This window comes from Pieris napi, chromosome 20, assembly GCF_905475465.1.
Source record: "Pieris napi chromosome 20, ilPieNapi1.2, whole genome shotgun sequence".
NCBI lineage: Eukaryota > Metazoa > Arthropoda > Insecta > Lepidoptera > Pieridae > Pieris > Pieris napi.
The window spans coordinates 5,205,565-5,228,320 of NC_062253.1; the positions used below are offsets into that span (position 1 = coordinate 5,205,565).

General features: G+C 33.1%; 1 protein-coding gene across 6 annotated transcripts; it reads right to left on the reverse strand.

Moving 5' to 3' along the window:
• Positions 1–239: 239 nt before the first annotated feature.
• On the reverse strand, positions 240–22,725 carry LOC125060047 (DNA-binding protein Ewg). 6 transcript variants are annotated; one of them, XM_047664803.1, is made up of 14 exons: positions 22,590–22,725; positions 20,377–20,528; positions 19,953–20,106; positions 19,488–19,612; positions 14,933–15,106; positions 13,669–13,831; positions 12,885–12,997; positions 12,114–12,239; positions 11,181–11,297; positions 10,187–10,309; positions 8,260–8,398; positions 6,701–6,816; positions 3,252–3,392; positions 240–2,584 (listed from the first exon to the last, which is right to left on the reverse strand). In XM_047664803.1, the coding sequence occupies exons 2-14, from the start codon at positions 20,461–20,463 to the stop codon at positions 2,534–2,536; spliced, it is 1,629 nt and encodes a 542-aa protein (XP_047520759.1). In that variant the 5' UTR covers positions 20,464–20,528; positions 22,590–22,725; the 3' UTR covers positions 240–2,533. The 6 variants fall into 6 exon arrangements, with proteins under 6 accessions (XP_047520759.1, XP_047520760.1, XP_047520758.1 ...); XM_047664804.1 differs by lacking the exon at positions 22,590–22,725 and adding an exon at positions 22,234–22,528 and having other exon boundaries at positions 13,669–13,807; XM_047664802.1 differs by lacking the exon at positions 22,590–22,725 and adding an exon at positions 22,234–22,528.
• Between the last annotated feature and the right edge of the window lie 31 nt (positions 22,726–22,756).

Genomic DNA, 22,756 nt, shown 5'->3' on the forward strand with positions numbered 1-22,756 from the left:
AAGATTTTACTATACTTGGGTACAGAAAAACGTTACGGCGCGATACATGGGGGGGGGGGTCAATAATCTCCAAAAAATTACGTGACGTAATACTTGAACGCTCCCTCTTTGCCAGCTTGGAATGGTTCTTGAACTTCCCTAAGGGAATATACTTCTATACCACTGTGGTGGTGCACTGAAAAAGTACCATAACTCATACTGGAAGCTTGTTCTATAAGAAACATATTAAAAAAAAAAAATTACGTAAATACTTTATTAATTGCAATATACACGCATTCATACTATATTTACAGTTACAATTAATCATCACTTAACAACAAAATTGTGCTTTTTCTTCATGTATATTTAAATAAATTAATGAACACAAGTGAACAAATAAAATATAAAATTAAAAACAAAATAAATTAATCTTACATATAAATTACTCAATAATAAAGATTTGTACTTTCTATGATGACTACACCTTATTATCTATACTTGGCTAAGAATATATTAAGATTTATAAATTATTATTTAAACTTAACCTATTAATATATAGGCTTAAGTAATCAATATGGCCACTCGATAGTCGGCGTAATAGATTTCTAAATGTAACATCTATACATTTCAAACAGCAATAAATGGATCTTTAAACCCTGCAAGGTTTTTTTGGTTGGATTTCCACTGGATATACGAGGAAATACTATTGTCACCTGACCATTTTTAAACGAATGGCGGTAAAAGATTAGTCTATGGCAACCATTAAAATTCAACAACTGGAATACTGGAGGGCGAGTGTAAAACATTTAGGTACTTCAGTATATGTTATTCAGTTATTATATATTGTGTTATTCGGTATTCAGTTAAGATTTTGGTATATTGGTACACATATACTAAAAAGTATTCAGTCAAAAATGACTTCAAATACTTTAGGGGATTAGTAGAAACCCAACCGTACTAAAATTAAATACAAATTAAAGTTTTAATTCTCCTAAGAATGTATTTTACATTATTGTTTAGACTAGATTGTTTTACTATGACTCGATTCGACTAGAATACGTAAAAATAAGTTATACTTAAAACAAAATTGCACCTAAATAAAGGAATGTAGGTAAAATAAAATACCGGAACAAATATTGCACAAAAACGAAAATAAATATTACGCTAGTTTGCTTGATCGTTGAGATCATGGACAATTTTTAACTAATTATTCGGATTGTCTTAACTTTTAACGCCGATACGACATTTTCGAATTACTATATTTTAATAGATTAATCTAGAAATTTCGAAGATCAACTTTTGTTTTATATTACATAAGTTCTAAACATTTCTGAAAATCGATAAAATAAACAATCGTACTTGCTTCGAGTCGTAGATCAAAAGGGCTTTTGAGAGCTTTAAGGCTAAGTTCACAAGTAACGCGCGTTAACGCAGGTCAACGCGCGCCCAAATTTATAAAGAGTTCAGATGACAAGCGCTAACGCGCGTTGCGAATTGTGAGAGAGCTCGTCAGTCTGTTTCGACAGAGCTTAGAAAATGGACGTGGAAGATCGTACATCGCGATGAAAGCGCGCGCTCAACTGAAAAGTCTACGGATAACGGACGTTACATACATGTCAACGCGCGATCACCTGCGTCTAGAGACTTTTTCTAGAGAGCGTTAACGCTCGATAACGCGCGTTAACTTGCGCTCATGTGAACAGTTGTATGAAAATACCATGTCTAGTCGCGCGATTTGAAAACGCGCGTCAAATTTTTGCCATCTGAACGTAGCCTTACTCAACTCGCGACAAATACGACTGGTATTTCGTGTACTTAAAAAAGTCACGGTCGATATTAATGAACTGTAATCACAGAAGATAGAAGTGCCGTAGGAAAGCGCGAATGTTACACGAAATAATCGGGAATAATAAGAATTAAGCTATTTTCGAACTTTAACGATTTGTTTAAAAGTTATCCATACAAATGGCGCTTAAACCCTCTGGATCTTATAACAATATTAGTCTGGTCAATATAGACATGTGAAATAACAAAAATTCCCGGAGAGCCAAAAATTGGTGGAGAGCTGGGGTTTACCATTACAAATAAAGTTTTAAAGATCCCCATCGATCCTATAGCTACAAAAGTTATTCGGGGTCAAAGGTCAAAAATTGAGGTTTTTGAATTTTTCTCGAAAAAGGTAAAAGTTATAAAAAAAAAGTTTCAGGACAAAGTTGTAGATCATAAAATTCTCTACAAAATGGTATTCATGATTTTTTCCTAAGAGTTACCATTCCTGAGATATCGCGATGCTGAGAGTCAAATTTTGACCTTTGACTCCGAATAACTTTTGTAGCACACATAGGATCGATGGGGATTTTTAAAACTTTATTTATAATGGTAAACCTCAGTTCCCCACCAACTTTTGGCTCTCCGGGAATTTTTGTTATTTGACCACTATTTCTATGTCTAATTTGACCGGACTATATGGCCTGCACTAGTTCTCGTCAAGATCGTCCGGCATAGATGGCGCTTGTTGTGACGTGCGCTCAGGCTCCGCCACAAGACTTAATAGCTAGGAGTCAGCCGCCACAGCTTCGCGCTCTGACTTTACTTGCTGCTGTTGCTGGAAAACAATTATTACAACATTTAATTAATATAAAAGTAGAGGTAAAATGTGTTTGCGCGTAGTTATGATGGCTGGCCATGCGTCATGCTCGTGAACGGGTGCTGCTTGTGGTGACGACCAGTATTTGAATTCGTGTATGTTGCTTATTTCGACTATGTGTTTGCGTGTTGTTACCACGAGAATGTAAGTGCGTGCTCCTATTTCACCATGCCTCCTGCTGATAGGGGACAAGTCTTTGTTTTTAATTTATGTTATTATTATTAATTATTTGATATGTCATGTGGAACATGGTCTAATGGTTGCAGCTCCTTACAAACGTTGTGTAAAAAAAATGGCTATTTAAAAGAGTGGCGGAGAGTTTATTGCCAGTTCTTCTCTTCCGTTCTACGCCCTTGATTTGAGAACTGGCAGTAAATGTAAAATTAGAAGCATTAATATGTTTTTCTTGATGAGTCATAAGTGTAGATTATGTTACCTACATGTTAAATGATTTTTTACTTTACTTTATAAAGTTTCTATACCGTAACGAAGGTTGAAAAAAAAGTAATGCTAAAGGCAACTTAAGCCGCTCCCTAGTGCGTATTACGTAAGATTACATAAGAGAACTCTCCCTCAACAAAATCCCAAAACTACACAGAAAAGCGTTTATTTATACATTAATTACCATGGCCTTGGTAAGCGCAGTCGCGTCCTTTAAACTCAGTACTTGCAAGACTTGACCGCCTTCCCCACCATGCTGCAACATCACCTGAGCCACGCCCCCGCCCATTGAAATCGTTTCCAGACCTTCGCCGTTCTGATCCACCTGAATGAATAAGGTAACTTATTGTTAGACACAGTTTTGGTCGCAGACCGAGAATAAATTCTGGTATTCAGGCTAAAAAAAATAATTTCAATTTTGATATTTATGGTTTAAATGGGTTTTACTTCTTTCTTCCATTGTTTTTTATAAACAATAGTTTATTATATTGGAATAATTCAGTGGAACAAAAACAAAAAGCTATCAGCGTTGAACTATGACAAATGATATTATGCACATCTCGACGTGTTTAAGTTATTTTTAGAACATTAAGTTAATTAGCTTTCTTGACCCGCACCATCACTAAGGAATCAACCGGAAACCCCCAAGTAAAGTTATGTACCTTAATGAAATTCCAGAGATGAATGACATATAAATATTAAAATATATTCTGTAACGGCAGCAAATCTGTTAAAGAAATCATAGTATTTGCAACGATTTTAGTTAAGTCATGAATGATTCAAGCCAAATGAATGTAATACCTATAACGAAAATTAAACAAAATTTAAACGATATGGTTTTATGCAATCGAAATTATAAAATCTATTTCTTACAGAAATCCCTACACACAAGAAAAATAGGCAAAAATACACACCTTAGTACACAGTAGCAATTACACTAGACGCACTTGCAGGCACTACTATACAAACAAATAAAACACGTAAAAGAATCACAGCGTTTATTGACACAAAATAATATGAGCACTCGTAAAAAAAAAGAAGCTATAAATCATAAAAATTAAAGAAAATTGTAACATGCATTTTTTTTTCTAATCGCAACTACCTTTATACTTATCAAACCATATATTTCAATTTATAGTCTTTCCCGTATTTTAAAAAACAAGCTGTACTCTTTTTTTATACGAGTACTCATTAAAAACTCAACATAAATTATAAACTCTCAAACATAAACAATTTAACAAACAGACGTTTAAATAAATAAATCTATTCTTTCTGTATTCATGTGAAATAACTTTTCACATTTACGTGACGTGAGTTCTAATGTATATGTTAACGTAAAATTGTAAACACCGTTAGATTGTAATCTATCTCGCGAGATTGTAAACTGTCGAAAGATTGTGAACCTCAGCGTACTGCTTACAATTTAACGTATTATTATACGGTAGATTGTACTACACTAACTTAGTTATCATTCAAACTTCTTTGGTCAATTACAGATTAATTTTACTTCCCAACAATTTCATATAACTACCGAATAATAATACCTTAAATTGTAAGCAGTTCGTTGAGGTTCACAATCTTTCGACAGTTTACAATCTCGCGAGATATATTACAATCTAACGGTGTTTACAATTTTACGGTGACATATACAAAATAATAAATTTATTTAAAATTGTACCAAAATATTTTATTCATTCAAACGTCGCAAACCACTACCTGGCAAAACAAAAAGTAACACAAAAATGGCAATTCCAATAATAGCTTCTTACCTTACACTGAATGCACAAAATATTAAATTATGCCAAGCAATAAATAATATTCAATAAAATTTGGAAAATTAAACTAAACTAAAAACTGCTTAAACATGCAACTTAATCTTAACATAATTAAAACTTAAAATCAAATTTAATGCACTGGTACATTGACAAAATTATTAATAAAATTTTATAACTAAAAAAAATATCAATGTGTGCAGGCAAATAAGTAATTACGTAATGAGATCGCCACACATAATAACACAGTAAAACCAGTTTAACACGCTTTCAAACACAGACGAAAAGTTTAATGGGCCCATATATATAAATAATTTATATATACACACGTTTATTACATTATCTTTGCAAGACCAATCAACACAAATAATATTAATAATATTATTTTTAAGGCAATTTTAATCTGATCTATTTTATTAAAAGGAATTTGATTCCATACAATGTGTACACCGCACGTTTGTCGATTCGATGAATTAATCGTGTCCGTTCTGTTTAGTTCCATTCCAAATTTAAAAGGCCGGCAACGCACTCGCGAGCTCTCTGGCATTGTGAGTGTCCTTGGGCGGCGGTATCACTTAACATCAGGTGAGCCTCCTGCCCTTTTGCACCCTGTTCTATAAAAAAAACAAAAACAAAAAAAAGTTCCAATCCAATCCGTAAAATTAATTACGTTACGCTTATGATAAATAAAAGTCGGCATATTAAGATTTTAATAGATAGTTTCTTAAATTTATAAGAAATGTTGTTGCGATGTGAATATTTTTTTTCTCGCTTCGTTGAAACTAAAATTACTTTAAATAAATTAAAAAAATATCAGTAAAGCGTTTTAAGCTGGTTGTACTCATAAAGAAACATAATAAGAATAGCTAAAACATCACGAGCACGCAAACTCAGTATGAAAAATTACATATCAAACCGAAAGATTAAAAACATAGTTTGATATTAATGTAGTTCAAAAAAATATAGCCAAGTCTGAACTATATCTTGAACGTATATATTTTTATGCTATATTTAATATATCTGACAAATTTGATACTATTATGTTAATTAGTTCAGAATTAGCTCAATAATCTGTTGTTTTTTAAGAAACAGAATATTTTTGACAACACAAGACGGGTTGGACATCAAAAATACCAATCGTTTTTACTACAAGTCGTAGATTTTATTATTAATACATAGTTAAAGATTGTATTATTTAATTTTAACTCCTTAGAATATCATTTTTTCTATGATATATTGAATTTCAACTATATCTAATGGCACAATTGAATAAAAAATCTGTAAAATCTATTCGACTAGAAAAAAATCGGTAACTTTTTGGTTTATTACAAAATACTGTTTACCAACATTTAAGACTACTCACTAATTTTTAAACTAAATAACAAGCTCCACTAAAAGCACGTTTTTGGCATCTGTATGAATTAGCATAGCACTACTGTCAACTGGGTTTTGGAATCACGCCCGGGTTCTATATTTATAATATCGGTCGTAATTGTTACGACTTGTAGTTTTTATCAAATATAGTTCCAGTATGAGAAAAGCTATTAAAATTTTACCGATATAATAATCAATTCAAGCTAGGAGATATAATATGTTGAAATGGTTAAACTTTTATTAAGTTAATACTACTCTCATACATTCAAATGGGTTTTACATTCAAACTAATTTGATATATTAATTGTAGTATTTATATCTTTAACTAAAATGTCAAAATGCATTTTTAAGTCAGGTGAGATGTACATATTTAAACTACTTCTACTTTAATATAGGTATGCAAATCGATAGCGGGCGTGTACGTGTGTTCGTCGGGTGTAAGCGTGCGTATACGCGAATGCGTGCGTGAATGTTTGCTGTTTGTGACCTGAACAAGCGGTGCGACGCAGACGCCATCTTGCTGTTGCATTGAAGCAACCATTGATTGATAGACCGAGGCCGACACTGGCACTGTTATAACGCCCGACACGGATACCGGGTAACCTGCAAGGAGTTCAAATACATTTTACTTATTTATGCACACACAAATGAAATAAAGATGATAAATGTTCTAACGTTTGCAACAAAATAGTGTATACAAATTAATATTACAAATACTTTCGGGAAGTATAGCAAAAAAAGTAGAGATAAAAGAGAATACAATTTTTCATCGACTCATCATGTCGCTTGATTATCTACCTCTTTGCAAATCATAACACAAACCAAATAAATAAATATTTTGTCTAAAGCAATTTTATAATATTTTTTTTAGTAATAACATATTTATTGAGTACCGCCAGTTAAGAATCTTTATAATGTGAAACCTAACACAAATAAATTTACTTTAAATATTTGCCAGTCTACATAAACACGTTTTGGAATAAAAATTAAAGATACTAAAACTTTCTGTCAATATAATTCAAATAGTTGTTAACAGAAATAAATAATACTTAAAACTCTATTTTCTATTGAATATACATATACCTCCGACGAAAAAATATACTCGAGGAATTAGATAAAGAATATATTAAAAAAAAAAAACATTTTGTAATAAAAACTAAAATGTAATACATAAGAAAATTTGACAAACAATTAAACGCAGCATAAGAGCGAGAACAGGTGTGACAGACATTCAACTAAGATAGACCAAATGAAATGGAGATGGACGGGTCATATGCTACGGAGCCCCCATGAAAAATGGAGCAAAATATTGACGGAATGGTACCCGAGAGACAGAAAACGAAGAACTAACAGCACTCTCTCTCTTCTACAACTGGAGAAGAGTCGCAAAAGATAGAGAACAGTGGAAAGCGTTAGAGGAGGCCTTTGCCAAGAGGCACACCGAACGTGATATACTGGAGTGAGAACATATTAGTTCGTATATATAAAAATCACAGAGTGTCGGAATCATAAGATGTAGGTATATAAATATATTTTTGTAATTTTTGAAGTTATTCCTCTTTAGGCGCGTTATGAAAAATTGATGAGAGTGAAATTTTACGATGCGCGCGCACCGTGACACAAAATTAACTGAATGAAGTTGCCCACGGAAGATGCTACGGCATTGGACATAATTTAAAAACAACATTCGAATAATAATAGAATTTATGTTACACTTAATGTAAGAGAATAATAATAAATATTTATTTATTTAATTTTTTACATGTAAACTCAACTTTATTGACTATAATGACTCCTTTTCCAGTATTTGATTATTTAACTGTAATTATTTGCAAGCAATCAAAAACTATTTTTAATAATGCCAAAGAAGTTACTTCTTACGCGCGTACATAAGTACACCCTTTTTTTTATGTATCTTAATTGGTGTGGGGATAATTAATGTATCGTTCTATCATGAATAATAACTGGAAAGATAGAATAATGATGTGGAATAAATAAATAAAATAAATTATTATTGTAATACATATGCACTGAAAGCAATCTTACCATGTCCATCATCAGTGGTGAGGATAATCTGCGTGTCAGAATTCAGTCCAGCTTCATTGAGGTCTACAGAGACTCCTTCACCGTCCAAGCCACTAACATTCATTCCGCTTACCACGGCACCGCCATCTGTACTATGAATCTGCAAAAAAACATTAATTGTTTGTAAGTTAGATAATATTGTTGGACATTTAGGAATTCAAAAAAATAATAATTTTTTGTTTAAATGTGTCATTAATCGAGGAAAGCTATAGGGTATAGTTTTGAAGTGAAAACTTCTTTAGCGGCGTTGTACACTTTTTTTGGAATGGGTAAAAAATGTTAAACTCGCGTCAGGACACGTGACCTGATTGAAAATTCGTAAGACGGATATAAATTGTTATGTTTGTGTACGATAGCGCAATAAATAAATATTGTATTCTACCACATAAATGATAGTACTTTTATACTGATAGTTGAATCAATTCGTACAAAATTATTCCCTAACCATTCCAAAATATCAAAAATGCACAACGTTAATATTCAAATTTTCACTTCTGCCGGCACTCGCGGAGTGCAACACGTCGTTTTTTTTTATTTTTGACTACTCTTTCAAATTGCATTTTTTTAATTCTGTGTTAATCATATTATCCAGGACGAATTCATGTGATTAAAACTATAGGGCAAAGTTAGCTGTGACTAGTCACATACGAGTATATAAGTTATATGTGGCTATCATATTGTTACGAGCTAGGGGATCGGATAGAAACGCCGTAGATTTCTTCAAGGGTTTATTTTCTAATTAAATCTATGAGGAATTTGTTAACACTAAAAACTGGAAATTACGCTCAAAAATTCACTAAACACACACACAAAATACTGTCACTAATTACTCTAATAACACGCACTTCACACAGTACTTGTATTCACTTTTCTTCACTATATTCGCACTTTTTCACTCCGGTGTTTATCGCTTGGTATCGCATTCAAAACTGAACTAACTGGTCGCGTTTCGGCTCGCTTATATATCCCTGGGAGCGATGTTCGAGAACTCTCTAGGCGGCAGCGCAACTGAGTAGCGATCGCACAATTCTAGAACGTGCGTACTAGCTATCTCTTTCGCACATTGCTCCGTCCTTGTCGTACGGCGTTCTAGAGTGCTCGGTCTAGCTTCGAGAAGGTTCCGATCTTCCCTCTCTCTCGCGCATCATTCCGTCCTTGTCTCACACCTAGAAAATTCGTTCTAGAACATTCCTTCATCAAAGGGGTATAACCAGGCCTGAAAACGCCTGAAAACGGGTTTCCTGAAAAGTTTACCAATCGACTACACGTGTTCTGAAACGGCCTGAAAAAATGTTTCAGCCTCCTGAAAACTAGGGTAACATTATGTAAATCACGATTTTCTAATATGTGATTGACCCTCTCCTGAAACGGTCAGAAATCACATTTCAGCCTGCTGAAAAGTTCTCTAAGTAGTGGAAAAATCAAGAAACATTGCAGTCGACCCGTCTTCGTAACAATATTTTATTAATTAATTTTTATAGGTATATTTTCAAAACACAGAGGCACGATAAACCGAAAATACTTAAAAATTACTGGATGACAAATTTTTGACGACTCATTGGTCTAGTGGTTAGTACCCCTGACTGCGAATCCATGGGTCCCGGGTTCGATCCCCGGCTGAGACTAACATCGATGTGATGAGCAATTGGTGTTGTGCTTAGGTCTTGGGTGTTTAAATATGTATTTATATGTCTATCTATAATATGTATGTATATCCGTTGCCTAGTACCCATAACACATGCTTCACCAGCTTAGCATGGGACTCGGTCAATTGGTGTGAATTGTCTTAAAAAAAACATATATACCTATATATTTTACAGAATTACATCTTATACAAACATTGAAGACATCAAAGAATAACAAATAATTTAATAGTCAAAATACTCACAACTTGCGCAGTAGTTCCATCAGGCAACGTGATGATTGGACTATTAGGGTCCACTTGTATCAACGAGACTGAACCATCTGGGTTTGTTATTGTTTGAAGAACCGCTGGCGCGTACTGAGACATCTAAATTTAAATATTAATACGTATTAATGTTATAAAAGTGTTGGCCTAGTGGCTTGAGTGTGGGCCTCTCGATCTTGAGGTCGAGGGTTGGAATTCCGGCTGTGCATCAATGGAATTATATCACACGTACGATCAAGGAAAAAGGCTCTACTCATTCCACGTGGTTAATCTGGCCCTTGTTAAGTATAGACCTCCTATAAAATTGTATCTATTTGAATTGCATATTACGCACCGTTCAAAATGCCCTCGAGTTTGTACTAGGGATGCTCGATGATCATGACGACCAATGCAACTTATAAAATAAATTATGTCTTCTATCCACAAATCAGGTTTATTAAAATCGCTCGCTCTTTCTCTCTCACACTTCCTCACTACTCTTTATCAACAAAGAAATATATTAAAAGGTTCTTCTTTATCAACATTACTTTTCATTCAGTCAGTTGATAAAAAATATAATAATTATGGAATATGTAATATTTGTTCTGTTTCTTAATATTTCTTTGTCAATTATTAATGCAAAAATCCAACATCGATGTTCGGTTTTCCATTATGACATCGATGTTTTTCTAACATCGATCATCTCTAGTACACACCGTTCAAAATGCCCTCGAGTTTATAGTTTGTACTAAGATGCGCAACCGTTGATTGTCACTAAAAAGGGCGGAGAAAGACGCGCGCGTCTTAATGTATGGAAATATAAAAATTTATAACAGTTATACACATATGAACCTATTCTGTAAGCGCGTTTATGTAAATTAACATTAATATATCGCGCCATCTATTGATAAGTAGTCGGACTTTAATTTAAACTTGTATTTGCGATAAGTATATATGTTTTTAACACCACCACGTAATTAATCGAATCACATACATCGACATCGGCGAGTGTCATTTGATCAATGCAGACTTGCTGCGAAGTAAGCACTGCTTGTGAGCTATGCTTGCCCGAACCACTCGAGTTGCAACTACCACTAGGCATACATGACGACTAGTAGTTTTAGTTTTTTGTTGTAATAATACCAAATCCAGTTAGCAGCATTCCAATTTTGAGGCAGAAGGGAAAGTTTTGTTATTATTAGTAAATAAATTTAAGTATCAAGAAATCTCCACCCTGGTTTTTAGATGATTAACACACTTAAGTCTTAATCATCTAAAATTTTAAAGCTTTTTTTTTGTTTTTTTTTTTTATTATTTAGGGTCAATTTAAAGCTTTATCATATTATTAGGCCCTTTCTGCACTGCTCCGGTCCGGCGTCGGAAGCCGGAATGAGTCATTAAAAAAATATCGGAAAGCCGGATTGCGCTTCTCCACTATATCCGATCCGACAATAACCGATACTTGTATATTTATCATGCAACACTGATATTAACTAAAACCCATATACTTTATTTTATTAATAAAACGTTCTAAATTCTGAATATTTTATTGTCTGGCTAGTTTATTACTTTTTTTTATATTGTCTATCTTGAAATATTATTATCTACTTAATAAATAGTTCACTAATACTTAATGATATAATATAACTATAAATAAATAAACCTATGAATAATAATTTATAACCTCTTGGATATACTTGGACCGATAAAACACCGCGTTCCGATCTAGCAAGTTATCGGATCGTTAAAAACCGGATGCCGGAGTAGTGGAGAAGCACGTAAGTACTGTTGTTAGTTTCTAAATCGGATCGGTAATTAACGTTTGCCGGACCGGAGCAGTGGAGAAACGGCCTTAGAGTGGTCTGAAAGTACTGACATTTGTAATTGTTGAGAATTCGGTTTGTGTGAGTTCGTATAATATACGTACGGATGGCGACAACGCTCTCGTATGCTTATCATCATCATCTTCAGTGAAGGCAGGTAAAAGATCTTCTCGCCCATGATACTTGTAGCAGTTAATCACTATCTGACGGAGCGCGTGTGTCCATGACATCTGTAAAATTACGTACAATTTTATACAAAAACAAATCTTATGAATTTGCTATATATGAAATCATTGGTAAGAATGGTCGAGAAAAGTGACCGCACCATCTGTAAAACAAAGGCATAAATCAAAAAAGAATTTTGGAAAATCGCGTTAAAATATTTTGATTGGTTCAACCCAAGCTTGTTTTTGAACAAAATGCTTTTTAAAATTATGATTATGAAACTTTACATATAGTGTCAACTTCGTCAAGTCGTTATAACGAAATACTCTCTACAATGTAAAAATGAGTTAAATTTATTTGGTTTAACGGTTAACCCAATACACATACATTAATTCTTCCTTCCCTAATTCGAAACCTCTCTATAACGAATAAAAATGCTCGGTCCCTACCCCCCCCCCCCTATTATATATTAAAAAATCGTTATAAAGAGTTTACAGTGTATTTGTTCTTTGATAAAATTATAATAAAATCTATAAATTACAATCACATAACGCTTGTACGCAATTTGCAAAAAAGTATGGATCAAATATATATTAATCTATGTATATTTGATCACACTCACACTCCCTAGTGTGGGGACTAGCGATATATGAATTCTGTTACAAACCCTTTTGTCATAAATAAAGTTTTTATTATTTTATTTTATTCACCTTTTGTTTCTCGTCCTCCGATCGCGCATCCATTCGTACGTTGGCCCAGGGCAGATCCTTGGGCCACCAAGGCGGACGCGTCGACTCACGACCCCAGCCAGGCTTTCCGCGAACTGTGTTTAGAAATAATCATTTTATTTAAAACATTATTTCTAGACATCCAAAGACACGATCAACGAAAATCAACGCCTTGCGCAAAAACAAAATATCTCAAGCTTTTGAATAATGTATTTTCTAAATAAGAATGAATTAATACGGTGGCTATATTTAATTGATGGTGGCCTTTTAACAAAAACAACCGTCGCGATGTTAGTTTGCCAAACATACAGTTTTATATAAAATTTCAAATCAATAATGAATTGCATGCATAAAATGTGTATTTTTAACATGATAATTCCTATATCGTCGCTGTAGAATGAGAGAGAACCAAACATTACAGGAAACGAATAAAATAGTTAATTTCGTTAATGTTTGTTAAAATATTATTATGTGTTTTTGTCCATAGTTTTAGATGGTAAGACATATATATCTATTAAAAACATAAATAAGTCCTTAGGAAGTACCTAATCATGAAGTCATGATTATACCAGTTAAATGACATTAGAGTCTAAGAATAAAAAATAAATGGTTTTTTGACATACGAGGTTATCATTCTACTTCTACGAAATATATATTCAATTCGTTCTTCTACGAAAGTTACATTTAAGTCACTCACTGTTTGAAACTATCGAAACCTCGCACTGAAATAGTATATTTTTTAAATCTCTGTAGTAAAGTGACTCACCCATAGAGTACTTAAGCATGAGCGGAATGAAGGCGCGGAGCTGCGCCTGCGTCATTTTCTCGACGGGCGTGGGGATGCCGTCGATGATGAGAGGCGGCAGCTCGAAGAGCGAAGGGTCATCTTGTGGCGGCGGCGGCGCCTGCGGGCCCGAGCCCAGCCCGAACTGAAGAGTTATTTCGCCACCAACACGCTTGTACAAAGCGTATACCATCCACGAACACGCGCCCGATATCACTAACAACCCGTTTTATTTTTCCCCAGTTTCTTTCGCGGAAATTATTTTCCTCCATTTACACAAGAGTTAGGAGCTGGGCGCGCTTTCGTGGATAGCATGTTCCGTATCCGCATCGTTATCAAGGATATGATAGATATTTTTAAATTTTGTGATTTCTCAATTGGCTTAAATGTTTTTGACGTGACAACGTCTTATAATTAGATGGAGCCGGCTGCACGCACGAAAAAACATGACTCATGCAGCGTTACCTCTGAGGCGTTCCATTTAAGGCTTGAAGTGCAAGCGAGAGCACTCGTTCGGCGCTCTCGCTTGCACACAAAAATTGACATAATTGTATTTATGCGTACAAATAAATGTAACTTGATCAATTCAATTGTGATTTCCATTTACCTACTCCTATATCCATACAAAATATCTATCAAACAAATAAAATTAAAATATTCTTTTGAAAAAAATGCAACCATTCCATCAGTATTTTCTTATGACGTTGTCACGTTCAACTATCGTCACCGTAAACCGACTTTACAAACAACCGATATTCTTTATAAAGCAAAAGCAGAACGATGCGGTTCAGAGTGTTAAATGGGAAATACCTCAGTTCGAAATTATTAACAAATTTTGGTGCAATTATTCTACTACTGTGAAACTAAGAAAAAATGCCTTCCAACAATAAGAATTTATTATATTATGTAAACTTTTATTGTAAATTTAATCCACGTTTTAAATGTCTAACATTTCGTTATAGAAGTCATTAGTTCTTGATAATATACATTCAAATATCTAGTCTAGTCAATTTTTTTTAAATAATTATATTCATGTAGCGGGAATGGTGTATGGAGAAATTCTCAGTTGTTCGCCAGAAAATATCTTTCATAGCTTTCACTTTCAGAAATTATTTTCAGTATCATTCAAAGTATTCCCATATAAAACACGAATATTGATATATGTATCACATTCTAGTGCTGATTCAAAGTCTTAATCCAGAAAGAGAATTTACTACATCTGAGATTCTGTATGTGTATGTAGTACCTGCTGTGCAAGCGCATTCTCCAACTCCTCCATGATCATGCAGCGCAAATTTCGCACCACATCTTCTAGCGGCTTCGCACCGAAAACTCGATACGATGTGTTGGGTTTGCCGGGGGTCGCTACCAGTACCACAGCCTGCTGACCGACGCGAGTTGCGAATTCTTCTATGGTTTGCTGTCGATATAAATATCGCCATTTAATAATGCAATAAGTTCGCCAATGGACTTTCTACGTTCGTTAAATACTTGCCCATATTATATATGGTGTAGGAAAACATGGTGAAGAAACCTTAGGCAGAGGCAAAAGTAGACGGCAGGTGTCAGGTGCAGAAGGCTGACCACCTACTTGGCCTATTAGAAATAGAGTCTGGCTAATGAAAGAAGATAATTGAATTATTTGAAAACTTTCGGGTGGCAACACAGAATGTCATTGAATTTCTTAGGTTAGTATGATTTATTGTCTTGATACTTCATGCAATTACTAATTTTAATTTCTATTATATATTTTTTCCGAATAGTTAACAGGTATAATAGCCTATATATATATATATAACTTTATTTTATAGATTTTTTCGATTCTGATTTTGATTATTCCGAATAAAGTTGTGTTTTATAATAAATATAGTTTTAGTTTTCCATGCAATGCTAGTCATTTTAAGTATCAATGGTAAAAGACCAAATACATTACTAACAATTAAAAAAAAATAATAAAATAAAATCAAGTAAGTGTAATCCACAAAATATATCAAACTTTTAGGAATACCTTACTATTTTTTTTTAATTTGCCGCGCTTTTTCGTTATCTTCTTTCATTAGCCAGACTCTATCAATGATCACGAAACGGATACACAAATCTACAGCCCAGACCTAAAAGTTTGTAGCGCCACTATTTTTTTTAAATGATGTAATAGATTCGCAATTATATGTATATAAGGAAATATTTAGCAGCACTAAATGTACATATAGTTCCCTTAAATATAAATCGTATTGATAACTGTCATACACAGTAAAGTAACGAACAGTTTGTGCTAAGCATGTGACTTAGCAAAAAATACCTATAAGAAATACGCGTTAGCTACATTGATTTGACGGCTCATTGGTCTAGTGGTTAGTACCCCTGACAGCGAATCCATGGGTCCCGGGTTCGATCCCCGGCTGAGACAAACATCGATGTGATGAGCATTTGGTGTTGTGCTTAGGTCTTGGGTGTTTAAATATGTATTTATATGTGTATCTATAATATGTATGTATATTTGTTGCCTAGTACCCATAACACAAGCTTCACCAGCTTACCATGGGACTAGGTCAATTGGTGTAAATTGTCCAATAAAAAAAAAATTAAAAAAAAAATTATTGATTTATTCCTTTACAGAGGGTGCGTCAATCGAAAACAATAGCCACTGACCGTGACACAATAAATTAATTGGTTTAAAGTTAAACCCCTCGCAGGGGTATCGATTTAGTGTTAAAATATTCACCCCAAGTTCAAAAGTCGAAGTCTTTGTAGCTTTTACCCGTGACGTTAATATTTTACAACATTACAACTATACGTTAACGCGATTAGTTCGATCAATGTTTAAACAACGGCAGATGTGAGAGTTCAATAGAAAAAGTCCTTAACTCGCATATTGGACTGATTAAACAAAACAAACTTTTGGTTTGTACCATTATTTCTAGATGCTACATATCGGCTGTCTCGACTTGATTTATAACTGTCCAATAAATAAAATAAAATACGTTTATTATGGAACATAAGATACAGGTGTCACTTATTCCACGTCATTAAATTTGAATCTGTAGGCATACCTACTCATCGGCAAAGAAGACAGAAGGTGTAGGCCGAGAGAAAAAGCCGGCGTAAAAAACTCTCGGTACTCTTTTAAAATAGCAAATCATCAAACAACACTTATTTTAAAACAAATATCGCAAATTAATTAGAAGTAGCCTGTCTAGCACTAGTCCCAGGTCCTTTTATCAACTAGATAATCGTTAACTTTATAGTAAGCCTTTTTACTTGCCTTTTTAATTTGTTAAAAGGCAGGTATAGCCTCTGGAATTTTATTAAAGAAGAGTATCCCTTTTCCCAAAAAAGAATTACTAACTTAAAATGTATATTACGCTTGCATATAGATCAATTCTGTATTTGGTTTCGCGCTAAATAATAATAATTTTCGCTTGCTACAGAAGGCAGATCACCTATCTTGAAATATGATCAATAAAACAACGTGTGCCCCATTTCTAATTAGGGAGAAGAGGGTTAGCGGACTACACAAACTCTATACTGTTACATCGGGACAGTATATAATTTTAATATTTAAAGTGTTACATTTGTCCAATAAAAGAATATCATATGAGATTTCAGACTCTATAAGCAGTTGTCTATATAAATTATTATCTATAATGGATTAATATGTACTAATTGGTGTGGCATTTTAAGTGTCTGATTAGATATATGGTACTTATTTAACTGACTTTGAAACGTATGTACAGAATTACAAAATTTATTCATATTATTGAAATAAAAAGCATTCATAATAATATAAATACAGCGACACGTTGCTAATTATTGCGTGTTTTAAAAGCGGCTTTGCTTGTCTCTAGACAGAAACCAAACAAATGTAATGTAAATTATATTAATAGTTGATGTATTTAGCAACGTCTACATAAAAAGGATCTTATTGAACAAAAACTACTTTTTAAACAAGATGTCGGATAGCATTGAGTCAGTCTCTTTTTCACTATAGGAAATGTTTTCTACTGACCTATCAGCTTCTTATTATTTCTACCTAAACATCAAATTTCTGAGCCCATACTTTATTTTGCGTTACGATACATATAATTTTTATATCATTACAATAATATTAAGTTCATTAGCATAGCTATGGAACTTCTTGCCTAGTCTTTTGATGTTTCATTTTTGTCAATTAAATGTACGAAATTTGTATCAATTCCTATTAAGTTAACATTTTTCTTTTACAAAATAAAAAGAAGAAGCTTGAAGATCTCACTTGGTAAAAGTAAATAAATGAAATCCAATCCATCCAATTGAAATCTAATAAAGTATCTCTTTAACAGATTCTCTCAACTCAATTTAACACATTTATGTCATAATCGTGTATTTCGCGTATAAATGAAAGGTCAGGTTAACAGTTCACGACCCCTGGTAGGTTACTGACCCCAAGTTGAATCACGTAATACACTACCAATGTATACGAATGCATGCCTTTTATGCATGGCTTCTAAGTGTAGATCAACATCTTGCTTCTACACTAATATTATAAAGAGGAAGGATTTGTTTGTCTGCAAACAAAACTGCAGGACTGATTTTTAAAATTATTTCACTATTAGATTCCTTCACTATCCCTGAGGAGCATAGACTATAGAATATTTAAAAAAAGTATAAAAACTTCGATAATGTAAACCCAAGGAGTGAACTAATAAAAACTCTAAATCAGCGGAAACTATTGACAGTAGAACAAAGTGATGTACTACAGTTTTATAGAAGACATCAACATCTACAAAAAAATCCGTAAAACGATACGTACTATTCCATATTTATAACAAAAATATAGAGTACGAAGCCGTAGATAATAGCATTAAGTCATTTACCAAATGAAAATAGAATTTGCACAACGATTAAATATAGTCAAAATATTTCAATGTGCGAGGCTGACTACATAGTATAAAGGCCGATTTACATTATCTAGTGTTTAGGAGAGTGCTTTAGTACAACTTGAAAGGCAAGTTCTTTAGCGTAGCGTTTACTAAAGCAAGTAGCGTTTACATGTTTCAACTAAAGTACTATCCTAAATATAATAAATAATAATGTAAATCGGCCCTAAAACAAAGTCGCTTTCTCTGTCCCTACATCCCTATATATGCTTAAATATTTAAAACTACGCAACGGATTTTGATCCGGTGATTGAAGAGGAAGGTTTATATGTATAAAAACATCAATTAAATAGTGGAGAAATACTGTTATTTTTGAGGTTTCTAATGTGATGTCGTAAATTATTACATTTTTTCCGCTTACATTGCAAACGCAGGCTGAACCCTACGAGATTTATCAAAATATCCAAATTTAACGTCTGCGGGCCACGGGCAGTAATGAATAAATCAAAACTACTGGATCGATTTTAATCATTTTTCAGCGAGTGACATAGGTTATATATTTGATACACGTCTGAAGCTATAAGGCCGCTATGTTTTTATATACAACGTTCATTCTTTAGTGTATTAAGTATCAGCATTGCATCCGTGCGAAGCCGGGGCGGGTCGCTAGTCATATATAAATATGAAATTGGCACTCATCAAGTCATAGCTAAATGGTTTTACCAGGAAGATACTGATTCTGAATTAGAAACCGCAAAACAGTAGCCCAAACACGATTTTAGCAATGTCTGCATATGAATGTACAGACTTTATATTGCAGAACACCTTGCAAGTTTATGCAAAATACTATGAAAAATTCGTACAAATTCGTACAAATATTTGATACAGATTTTTAAATTTTAGACATTTTATTATAATATTTCTTTAGTAATACAAAATACTCACTCTAAGTTTTCGTAGTAGACGATTTTGATGTCTTTTCCTTACTGACGGGTTGGTTTCAAATGAATGTGGTCGCTTACGTTTCTTTGATGATGCTATAGCGGCTGCAGCAGCCATCCCCACGGGACCTAAATTATAAATAAAATTAGTTCATAAATTACAAATCTATAACCTAGGTCAAATTTTTTTCATTACAATAAAACGTTTTAGTACATTGTATGAATAAAAGGAATATTTCTATGAAATCAATTTGCATTCTTTGAAAAAGAGTTGACAATTATTTAGGTTGAACTAAAAAGTAGAATACAGTTTCAACATTTTAATGATCAGACTTATTAAAAATTATTCTACTTCCCGGAAAGTGAAAAGTAAAAAAAGTGTTATACATGTTATTTTTAAGTGATTTTTATTAAAACAATGTTATTTCTGGTTGTATATCAAAAGCCAAGGCTGTAACAACATACTGACCAGCAGCTGCAAGTTGCTTGGTGACTTCATCGCTCATAGCACTCTTGATGACATCTCCAGCATCTTCATATGCGGAGCCAGCTGGTGAGGATGCACATTCTTCGTCATCATCAGATGCACCACTTAACCCACATCCATCCACTTGAGACATATCCTGTTGTAGAAAAAACACTTTTCAATTTTTATTTTAAAACATGCCAGACAAAAATTTTGCATTTATTTTGCCAATGCACTATTTCTGGCATATTAATTCAATTTATTTATGACATATTGGAAACTTAGCACTTATATACCAATTGAATTTTGGGATAAACAATGGTGATATCTAAAATCTGTTACAAATTATTAGTGAATCCGATAAATATCTACCCCAAACACTATTCTTACTTACACTATACTTTACTTTAGACAAAAAATTACAAACCTCTTCTCCGGTGTCCATGGACTCTGTGCTGACCAAGGAGTTCATGTTGGTGTCTGAGTCGTCGTCCTGCTTGTTATCCAGGACCATTTGGCACTGCTTGCTCAGTTTCAACAAGCAATTTTTCTAACTTTAGTGAAGTTTTCTTTTAAGCACTAGAAGATAAGTTTGTATTGTTTATAAATATATGTACTTTAACAGCTTGCCACCTGTTTTTGAGTAATATACTTAACATCAAATTTTTAAGTAACTGAAACATAAGAACATATTTTGATGTGCTTTTAGTCCTAACTAACCAGCTTTCATAATCTTGAAATCTAATTAATAAGTCGATAGAGTATAGAAGTATTTGCTCTGTATTGTAATAGGTTGACAATTATCATAAAATAATTAACATATAAATCTTATTATTTAGATTTATATTTTACACATCTTGATAGGAAAAGTATATATTTAATAAAAATAAAGTCTAAGAATACTTTATTTTTATGCAGAAGTATAGCCATCCAGCCATCCCTTCTAATCTATACTACTATTATGAAGCAATTTGATAACTCTCGTGATATATTTTGATTTTAATCATTACATTGCTGTTATTTTACCTAAGGCTACAATTATTTACAAAATATAAATAAAAACGAATGATCAGCCTTGCAAAGTCCAGGCAACATAAATATATATAAGATATAGAACTAAGCCCAGTTTAATGAACAAAATCATAGTAAACTAATTATTTATTTATGAAAAAGAGAGAAGACGTAACAAACAATATGAATCAAGGTGTTCTAACCGCTTGATTCATATTGTTTGTTTTATAAAATAAATTTCTTAATACTTGAAATATACTTTATAAAAAAAAACCAAAATTTTATTATGTCTATATTATATTATTAGAGCTGCGTTCAAAAATATTAAAAGAAATTAATTTATGTTTATAAATTTTGAGCATTTGGTATATATATGTTATTAAGTTAAGTAAGTAACATAAGTTATTTGAGACAGGCATCATTAAAACAAGTTGTCTTAAAACAGAATTTAATCCTTAAATCTTTTTTATCACACTGGAGTTGACATTTTTATAAGGTATTATCAATCAGTTGAATTGATTTGAAATAATGTCCTATACTAAAAAGAACACTTGTAAAACAATTTGGATTGTTTTTTATAATATTTAAAAAAACTGTTCATTTTTCAACTTTAGAGACATAATCTGTTCCTATTGATTAGTTATAAACATATATAATATAATATATAAAAGCCTTAAGCAGAGTTTGTGTGACCTTTGACATTATATACCTATGGAAGTATAACCAAGTTTAACATCGTAATTTTGTTATGTTTAAATAAGTTTTGTTAAGCCCTTGGATAAAACAAACGTAATGAATGAATTATGTATTAGATAAATATAGGGATTCATGTCAATGGCTTGTTAAACATAATTAGAGACAGAAGTCTATTGTATAAGCCACTTGTACAATAGGAAAAATCAATACTCGTTCAAGTTACGCATTAAAGCTAGAACTAGAATTACTTCCATTAGTAATTCCTAGAAATCTTTCGAATCAAAACAATTAACCCTATGCTTGTATTTAGGTTTAATAACAGCATGAAAAGTAATAGCTCGAGATATCGTAGACTAATAATTTAATAGCTGGGCATGGTGTCATTATGCACTCTCTTTCATATTATTCTGTAAATGCATTTGCTTTTAATCAGTTGCGCCGGGTCAATATTGCACGCGAATGACATAAACTCTTTTGCGGCGGCGTAAAGGATAAACCCAAATGAATGGCCATCATGAAGGGGTAGCGCGTTCGAGCAGGCCCAGATAGAATAGAAAGACTACGACTGCGTACGCACCTGCGTGATTTGAAACACATTTTATACTCTAATTTCAGGCTCCGGAAGACCACTGTGATGTAACTTCTTCAAAAAGGCACCTTTGAATACCTTAACTCTCCACTGGACACCGAAAACACTTAATTCAGACAGAGCACAGGGATCGCCGAAAAACGCGAATCCTCCATTGATATCGATCGGTAAGTTCGATATGTGAACATTGTACACTTCATAACTAAACGACGCCATTTTGTACGAGCCTGCGCGGTAATTTTCTTTTCGGATGGAAAGGGAAATAGCCCCTCGCTTTGCGGGGGGTAGCGTTTTCATGTATTTGTAACATATAGTTTTATTTATTCATTATAGAATATACTCACCGTTTTAAGATGTGAATTTTCTCTAGAATGTTTATTTTAGTCAATTCAAAGAATGACAATGAGAAAAATTCGATTGGAAGTTTATTTTGGAAAACATTGCTTTGTGTCAACTAGTAGCGTAATCTATTGCTATTTCCATGAACTAAATTTGACAGCTGGCAACTCTG

What these genes read in the sequence shown, in the direction of transcription:
- LOC125060047 (XM_047664803.1), bottom strand. Translation starts at nt 20,463, where the DNA reads ATGGTCCTGGATAACAAGCAGGACGACGACTCAGACACCAACATGAAC. An exon ending in CATGCTTAAGTACTCTATGG is followed by an intron (nt 12,998 to 13,668) that starts GTGAGTCACTTT and finishes TTCTAAACACAG; the next exon opens with TTCGCGGAAAGCCTGGCTGG. An exon ending in CACCACTGATGATGGACATG is followed by an intron (nt 6,817 to 8,259) that starts GTAAGATTGCTT and finishes AACTCCTTGCAG; the next exon opens with GTTACCCGGTATCCGTGTCG.